The sequence below is a fragment of the Mustelus asterias genome, unplaced genomic scaffold (assembly GCF_964213995.1).
Source record: "Mustelus asterias unplaced genomic scaffold, sMusAst1.hap1.1 HAP1_SCAFFOLD_3548, whole genome shotgun sequence".
In the NCBI taxonomy this organism is placed as follows: domain Eukaryota; kingdom Metazoa; phylum Chordata; class Chondrichthyes; order Carcharhiniformes; family Triakidae; genus Mustelus; species Mustelus asterias.
Window position 1 is genome coordinate 22,504 of NW_027593493.1, and position 8,903 is coordinate 31,406.

Sequence of the window (8,903 nt, forward strand, 5' to 3'; positions counted from 1 at the left end):
GTGGCAGTGTGTTTACGCAGTGTGTGGCATTGTGTCTACGCAGTGTGTGGCAGTGTGTTTACGCAGTGTGTGGCATTGTGTCTACGCAGTGTGTGGCAGTGTGTCTACGCAGTGTGTGGCATTGTGTCTACGCAGTGTGTGGCAGTGTGTTTACGCAGTGTGTGGCATTGTGTCTACGCAGTGTGTGGCAGTGTGTTTACGCAGTGTGTGGCATTGTGTCTACGCAGTGTGTGGCAGTGTGTCTACGCAGTGTGTGGCATTGTGTCTACGCAGTGTGTGGCATTGTGTCTACGCAGTGTGTGGCAGTGTGTTTACGCAGTGTGTGGCATTGTGTCTATGCAGTGTGTGGCAGTGTGTCTACGCAGTGTGTGGCATTGTGTCTACGCAGTGTGTGGCATTGTGTCTACGCAGTGTGTGGCAGTGTGTCTACGCAGTGTGTGGCAGTGTGTCTACGCAGTGTGTGGCATTGTGTCTACGCAGTGTGTGGCAGTGTGTCTACGCAGTGTGTGGCTTTGTGTCTACGCAGTGTGTGGCAGTGTGTCTACGCAGTGTGTGGGAATGTGTCTACGCAGTGTGTGGCAGTGTGTCTACGCAGTGTGTGGCATTGTGTCTACGCAGTGTGTGGCATTGTGTCTACGCAGTGTGTGGCAGTGTGTCTACGCAGTGTGTGGCAGTGTGTCTACGCAGTGTGTGGCAGTGTGTCTACGCAGTGTGTGGCAGTGTGTCTACGCAGTCCTTTTTCCCATCCTTCTTTCTCTCTCACTTCCGTCTGTCCCTTTACTCACTCCCTTTTTCGTTCTACCTCTTTTTGCTACTCATGATTTCACAGTTTTGAATGTAAATTTGGTGTTTTCTCTTTAGGCCAATTTTGATCGACATGAACAAAGTTTATCGGCAGAAAAATCAGGAGAACCTTGAACAGGCTTTCAACATTGCCGAGCGGGAGATGGGGGTCACCAAGCTGCTTGATCCTGAAGGTAAATATGTCGACCAGCAAATGATTGTAGTAATACCCCGCACTCTATCTTGCTCTCTCGCCCATTCCCCTTCTCCTCGTCTATGGTCACCCTGACTGTCCTCTTCCCCATTCTCCCCAGCCGCCATTCTCTCTGCTGGCTGCTCCAACTCCCTTCTGCTCCTTGCCCCATTTCTCCTCCATGCCCACATCCGCCATCACCACTCGCCCTCCCATTTCCTGATGGTGGTTCTCCCCTATCCTGGTGCAATCTCTCTCTTCCCCTTTTCTCTCCTGATCTCTACCCTATTCCCTGAGGCTCTTCTCCATCCACCTCTCTCCCCTAATTTGAAGCCTGCCCTAGCCCCAACACCCCACTTAACCCCCAACACCCAACTTAACCCCCAACACCCCAATCAACACCCAACACCCCAATCAACACCCAACACCCCAATCAACACCCAACACCCCACTCAACAACCCACACCCCACTTAACCCCCAACACCCCACTCAACCCCCAACACCCCACTCAACCCCCAACACCCCACTTAACCCCCAACACCCCACTCAACCCCCAACACCCCACTCAACCCCCAACACCCCACTTAACCCCAAACATCCCACTTAACCCCCAACACCCCACTTAACCCCCAACACCCCACTTTACCCACAACACACCACTTTACCCCCAACATCCCACTCAACCCCCAACACCTCAATCAACCCCCAACACCCCACTCAACCCCCAACACCCCACTAAACCCCCAACACCCCACTCAACCCCCAACACCCCACTCAACCCCCAACACCTCAATCAACACCCCACTCAACACCCAACACCCCACTCAACCCCCAACACCCATTTAACCCCCAACACCCCACTCAACCCCCAACACCCCACTCAACACCCAACACCCCACTCAACCCCCAACATCCCACTCAACCCCCAACACCCCACTCAACCCCCAACACCCCACTCAATCCCCAACACCCCAGTTAACCCCCAACACCCCAGTTAATCCACAACACCCCAGTTAACACCCAACACCCCACTTAAACCCCAACACCCCACTTAACCCCCAACACCCCACTTAACCCCCAACACCCCACTCAACCCCCAACACCCCACTCAACCCCCAACACCCCAATCAACCCCCAACACCCCACTCAACCCCCAACACCCCACTCAACCCCCAACACCCCACTCAACCCCCAAATCTCCCTCAGCCCCCAACACCCCACTCAACCCCCAACACCCCACTCAACCTTCAACACCGCACTTAACCCCCAACACCCCACTTAACACCCCACTCAACACCCAACACCCCACTCAACACCCAACACCCCACTCAACGCCCAACACCCACTCAACCCCCAACACCCCATTCAACACCCCACTCAACCCCCAACACCCCACTCAACCCTCAACACCGCACTTAACCCCCAACACCCCACTCAACCCCCAACACCACACTCAACCCCCAATACCCCACTCAACCCTCAACACCCCACTCAACCCCCAACACCCCACTCAACCCTCAACACCCCACTCAACCCCCAACACCCCACTCAACCCCCAACTCCCCACTCAACGCCCAACACCCCACTCAACGCCCAACACCCCACTCAACCCCCAACACCCCACTCAACACCCAACATCCCACTCAACGCCCAACACCCCACTCAACGCCCAACACCCCACTCAACGCCCAACACCCCACTCAACCCCCAACACCCCAATCAACCCCCAACACCCCACTCAACCCCCAACACCCCACTCCACCCCCAACACCCCACTCCACCCCCAACACCCCACTCAACGCCCAACACCCCACTCAACCCCCAACACCCCAATCAACCCCCAACACCCCAATCAACCCCCAACACCCCACTCAACCCCCAACACCCCACTCAACCCCCAACACCCACTCAACCCCCAACACCCCACTCAACACCCAACACCCCACTCAACTCCAAACACCCCACTCAACACCGCACTCAACCCACACCCCACTCAACACCCAACACCCCACTCAACACCTAACACCCCACTCAACCCACAACACCCCACTCAACACCCAACACCCCACTCAACCCCCAACACCCCACTCAACACCCACACCCCACTCAACCCCCAACACCCCAACTCAACTCCCATCCCCCCACTCTCCACTCAACACCCACAGCCCACTCAACCCCCAACACCCCACACAACCCCCAACACCCCACTCAACCCCCAACACCCCACGCAACACCCAACACCCCACTCAACACCCAACACCCCACTCAACACCCAACACCCCACTCAACACCCAACACCCCACTCAACACCCAACACCCCACTCAACACCCCACTCAACACCCAACACCCCACTCAACACCCAACACCCCACTCAACACCCAACACCCCACTCAACACCCCACTCAACCCCCAACACCCCAATCAACACCCAACACCCCACTTAACCCCCAACACCCCACTCAACCCCCTCACTCAGCACCCACACCCCACTCAGCACCCACACCCCACTCAGCACCCACACCCCACTCAACCCCCAACACCCCACTCAACCCCCAACACCCCATTCAACCCCCAACACCCCACTCAACTCCCACACCCCACTGAACTCCCACACCCCACTGAACTCCCACACCCCACTGAACTCCCACACCCACTCCCCATTCAACTCTGTCATTTCATTGTTGTTTTAGATGTGGATGTGCCGCATCCTGATGAGAAATCCATCATCACATATGTGTCCTCTCTCTACGATGCCCTGCCAAGGGTTCCGAATGTGGAAGCCGGAATCCGAGCCAATGTAAGTACCTCAAAATAAAAGATGGAACTCCCGAAACTTGCCAGCTCAAGAACATTAGAAATAGGAGCAGGAGTAGACCATTTGACCCATCGAGTCATAGAGGTTTACAGAATGGAAACAGGCCCTTCAGCCCAACTTGTCCTTGCAGCCCAGTTTTTACAATGCTTGACAGTTAACTGTCAGTCATGATCAACTGGTGCATTTTCAACCTACCCAATCAGCACACTTTTCGCAAACAATATGGGGGCTATCTTGAGCCTGTACTCTCCATCTACAGGATCAGTGGCGGGGGTTCAAGATCCGGCAAAACTCAGAATTCAAACCTGGCTGGTGAGATTGTGATCTCCGATCTTCGCTGCCCCTCACCGGTGATGTAATCAGGTTCTAGCCCATTATGGTTACAATGCATTTACATGCATTTCAATTTCATTATCAGGGCCCCTGCCGCATATTGACCCCTTGTCATATTTTCAGACTGCACATCGGCACAGTTTACAACAGGTTCACCCAGATGTGAGGCTGTTGTGGGCCATGGAACATCGAACATAGAACATTACAGCGCAGTACAGGCCCTTCGGCCCTCGATGTTGCACCGACCAGTGAGACCAACCTAAAGCCCCTCTAATCTACACTATTCCAATATCATCCATATGTTTATCCAATGACCATTTAAATGCTCTTAATGTTGATGAGTCCACTGCTGCTGCAGGCAGGGCATTCCACGCCCTTACTACTCTCTGAGTGAAGAACCTACCTCTAACATCTGTCCTATATCTGTCACCCCTCAGTTTAAAGCTATGTCCCCTCGTGCTAGCGCCCCCCTCCCTGGGGGATTAACCATGCATATAGTCCAGAGGGCGGCACGGTAGCACAGTGGTTAGCACTGCTGCTTCACAGCTCCAGGGACCTGGGTTCGATTCCCGGCTTGGGTCATTGTCTGTGTGGAGTTTGCACATTCTCCTCGTGTCTGCGTGGGTTTCCTCCCACAGTCCAAAGATGTGCGGGTTAGGTTGATTGGCCATGGGAAAATTGCCCCTTAGTGTCCTGGGATGCGTAGGTTAGAGGGATTAGTGGGTAAAATATGTAGGGATATAGGGGTAGGGTTTGGGTGGGATTGTGGTTGGTGCAGACTCGATGGGCCGAATGGCCTCTAAGGAAAGGGACATGGCCAGACAGCCCCCCGGTTCTGCCCCGGGGCACAGCCCCCCGGGGCATGGCCCCCGGAGCGGCTCCCAGGCAGTGCCCCTGGTACTGCCCCCGGCACTGCCACCCTGGCACGGCCCCCTGGCATTGCCCCGGCACTGCCCCCTGACACAGTCCCCCGGCAATTCCCCCTGGCGCCTCCCCGGCACTGCCCCCTGGCAGTGCCCCCTGACATGGCCCCAGGCACTTCCCCGGCACTGCCCCCTGGCATTGCCCCCGGCACTGACCCCGGCGCTGCCACTGGCATTGCCCCTGGCACCGCTCCCTGGTGTTGCTTCCTGGCGCTGCTGCTGGCACTGCCCCCTGGCATTGCCCCAGCACTGCCCCCTGGCATTGCCCCCTGACACTGTCCCCTGGCACAGCCCCCGGTGCCTCCCCGGCACTGCCCCCTGGTGCTGCCCTCTGGCACTGCGCCCTAGCGCTGCCCCCAGCACTGCCCCCTGGCATGGCCCCCCGCGCTTCCCCGGCACTGCCCCCTGACGCTGCCGCCAGTGCTGCCCCGATGTTGCCCGCGGTGCAGATTGATGCGGCCACGTTGGCACCATGCTCATGTTTACCTGGCAGTGGAGCTCAAACAATAGTGGGAGCCTCATGGGGGAGGGATTCATTTATAATGGTGGTGAGGGGGAGTGGACCTGGGGGTTGGTAGAGATGCCAGTGATGGCTGTTCGGCACGGGGTTGGGGGGAGGTGGGGGGGGGGGGGGGGGGAGTATGGGTGGAACGGTCCGATGCTGGTGATGTTCTGGTGGGGGAAGAGAAAGAGAGTGCACTGCCAGCATTGATCATGGAAAGCGGGGGAGGGGAGGTTATGTTTTCCTATGATCGGGGCACTCTTTAAAAACAGCGCCCGAGCTCTGTCGAGCTGGCTTTGCCGATGGGTTTAGGCCCCACCCCTTGGAATCATTTTTTTTGACAAAGTGTTATAAAATGTACAGAGAAACACAATGGTTTCAGGCAGACCCTGACACTGCCATTTTCTGGTCAGATTCTGCCCTACAAGGTTGTTGCTTCACCTGACATTGGTATTCTTGTGATAGTCTGATGAGTGCAAAATGAAAAGCTTTGACAAAATGGGCGGGATTTTACAGCTTCGCTCGAGCGAGACCTGGAAATTTCCACCCGAGGTCAACAGAGATTTCCGTTGTCAGACTCTCACCCCCTGCGATTTCATGGCAGGAAAAGTGATCGAGTTCCGGCAGGTATCTATTTTCAGCCACACTCAAATCCTGTTCTGCCAAATACTGATTCTGTGTCCAGGGTTGTGTTCATTTTGAAGTGTTAAAATGGTGAAATATTAGAAAACAGTGAGAGAAGCATGACTGCCACATTGCATTGGAGCTGCCACATTGCTGGTGTCCATGCATTGGAGCTGCCACATTGCTGGTGTCCATGCATTGGAGCTGCCACATTGCTGGTGTCCATGCATTGGAGCTGCCACATTGCTGGTGTCCATGCATTGGAGCTGCCACATTGCTGGTGTCCATGCATTGGAGCTGTTGCAGTTAATGGAGGTAACATCTACATTGTCAACCAATTCACTGCTCATAGATTTCTTTCCTTGAATCCAGTGCTCTTTAATTACAGGAGATTGAGCTGAGATGGCAGGAGTATTATGAGATGGTGACATTGCTCCTCCAGTGGATACGCCATCACATCAGCATGTTTGAAGAGAGGAAGTTCCCAGCCACCTACGAGGAGATGGAGGTGAGCGAGGAAGGTTTAGAAGCAGTGTGAAACTCACACAGACCCTGGGTGTGATCTATCCGGCCTGCGGGGCAAGCTGGTAAGATTGTGCCTCAGGGAAAAAATCAGGTTTGCGCCCAATTTCTGGCCTCTGTCGATCTTACCGGCATCGGATATCCGGCGAATCAGCATCCCGCCCATTTCCAGCAAGAGGATGAATATGTCATTTAAATTTATTTCAAACAGCATTTACATGGAATTAACCTGCCCGGGCACTGTTTGGGCTGGCTTGCCTACGTGACGTTGCCAGGAGAGGTTCTCTCTGGCAAGAGACACAGCTGAGCCTCAGAAACATGGACCAGTCGTGATGGCCTCGCCGGGAGAACCAGAGGCCAATTAGGCCCCTCGGGGAGGTTGGGACAAAGGGGAGGCTGACCCTTGGGCAGTGCCAACCTGGCACCCTGGCAATGCTCACCGGTACAAGGACGTGCCATGGGATAGGGCCTAAAGGAGACGGGGCCCACTGGGGGATCGGTTGGCGAGTGGGGGGTGCTCTGTGCATTCTGCAGTTGAGATCGATGGAGTGGGAGGGGAGGACCTGCTGCCACTCTGTATTGGGATTGATGGGAGGGGAATGATTGGGGCTGGCCATGGTGGGGGAAGGGAGTTGGAGGGGGGTCGGACAGGCAATCACGGGGCAGGGGGGAGCTAAGCGGCCGATCGTGGGGGTGTCGGGCAGGCAATCGGGTGGGGTTTGGAGTGAGAAGGGGATAGGTTGGATGGATGTGGTGGGGGCTCGCGATAGGCTGCAGACCCCCACGGTAACTGGGGTTGGGTGCTTTGTTTAGGCAGGAGGCAAGCTGAGAGCAGCAGAGGCTGTGACAGGTCTCTGTTGCCAATGACCCGCATGTGCGCAATAGCGCCCTCTGCTGCAATCAGCCAGCATTCAGGTGACTTAAACCCCGCTCCTTCCCCGACCGGCAAGGAATCCTTTCTGATCAGTGCTTGGTCCTCTGCTCTTTGTGATTTTTATTAATGACTTAGAGGAGGGGGCTGAAGGGTGGATCAGTAAATTTGCTGATGACTCCAAGATTGGTGGAGTAGTGGATGAGGTGGAGGGCTGTTGTAGGCTGCAAAGAGACATAGATAGGATGCAAAGCTGGGCTGAAAAATGGCAAATGGAGTTTAACCCTGATAAATGTGAGGTGATTCATTTTGGTCGGACTAATTTAAATGTGGATTACAGGGTCAAATGTAGGGTTCTGAAGACTGTGGAGGAACAGAGAGATCTTGGGGTCCATATCCACAGATCTCGGGTTGCCACTCAAGTGGATAGAGCTGTGAAGAAGGCCTATGGTGTGTTAGCTTTTATTAACAGGGGGTTGGAGTTTAAGAGCCGTGGGGTTATGCTGCAACTGTACAGGACCTTGGTGAGACCACATTTGGAATATTGTGTGCAGTTCTGTTCACCTCACTATAAGAAGGATGTGGAAGCGCTGGAAAGAGTGCAGAGGAGATTTACCAGGATGCTGCCTGGTTTGGAGTGTCAGTCTTATGAGGAAAGGTTGAGGGAGCTAGGGCTGTTCTCTCTGGAGCGGAGGAGGCTGAGGGGAGACTTAATAGAGGTTTATAAAATGATGAAGGGGATTGATAGAGTGAACGTTCAAAGACTATTTCCTCGGGTGGATGGAGCTATTACAAGGGGGCATAACTATAGGGTTCGTGGTGGGAGATATAGGAAGGATATCAGAGGTAGGTTCTTTACGCAGAGAGTGGTTGGGGTGTGGAATGAACTGCCTGCAGTGATAGTGGAGTCAGACACTTTAGGAACATTTAAGCGGTTATTGGATAGGCACATGGAGCACACCAGGATGATAGGGAGTGGGATAGCTTGATCTTGGTTTCAGATAAAGCTCGGCACAACATCGTGGGCCGAAGGGCCTGTTCTGTGCTGTACTGTTCTATGTTCTATGTTAACATAGAACATAGAACATAGAAAGCCACAGCACAAACAGGCCCTTCGGCCCACAAGTTGCGCCGATCACATCCCCACCTCTAGGCCCATCTATAGCCCTCAATCCCATTAAATCCCATGTACTCATCCAGAAGTCTCTTAAAAGACCCCAACGAGTTTGCCTCCACCACCACCGACGTCAGCCGATTCCACTCACCCACCACCCTCTGAGTGAAAAACTTACCCCTGACATCCCCCCTGTACCTACCCCCCAGCACCTTAAACCT

General features: G+C 54.6%; 1 protein-coding gene across 1 annotated transcript; it reads left to right on the plus strand.

The window, feature by feature from the left end:
* Positions 1 to 861: 861 nt before the first annotated feature.
* Positions 862 to 6,683, plus strand: LOC144490646 (plectin-like; the record flags this gene model as incomplete). Its single annotated transcript, XM_078208346.1, has 3 exons — positions 862 to 977; positions 3,669 to 3,775; positions 6,564 to 6,683. Coding segments are annotated over 3 exons (343 nt in total), but the record flags the coding sequence as incomplete, so codon positions are not given.
* Positions 6,684 to 8,903: the final 2,220 nt, after the last annotated feature.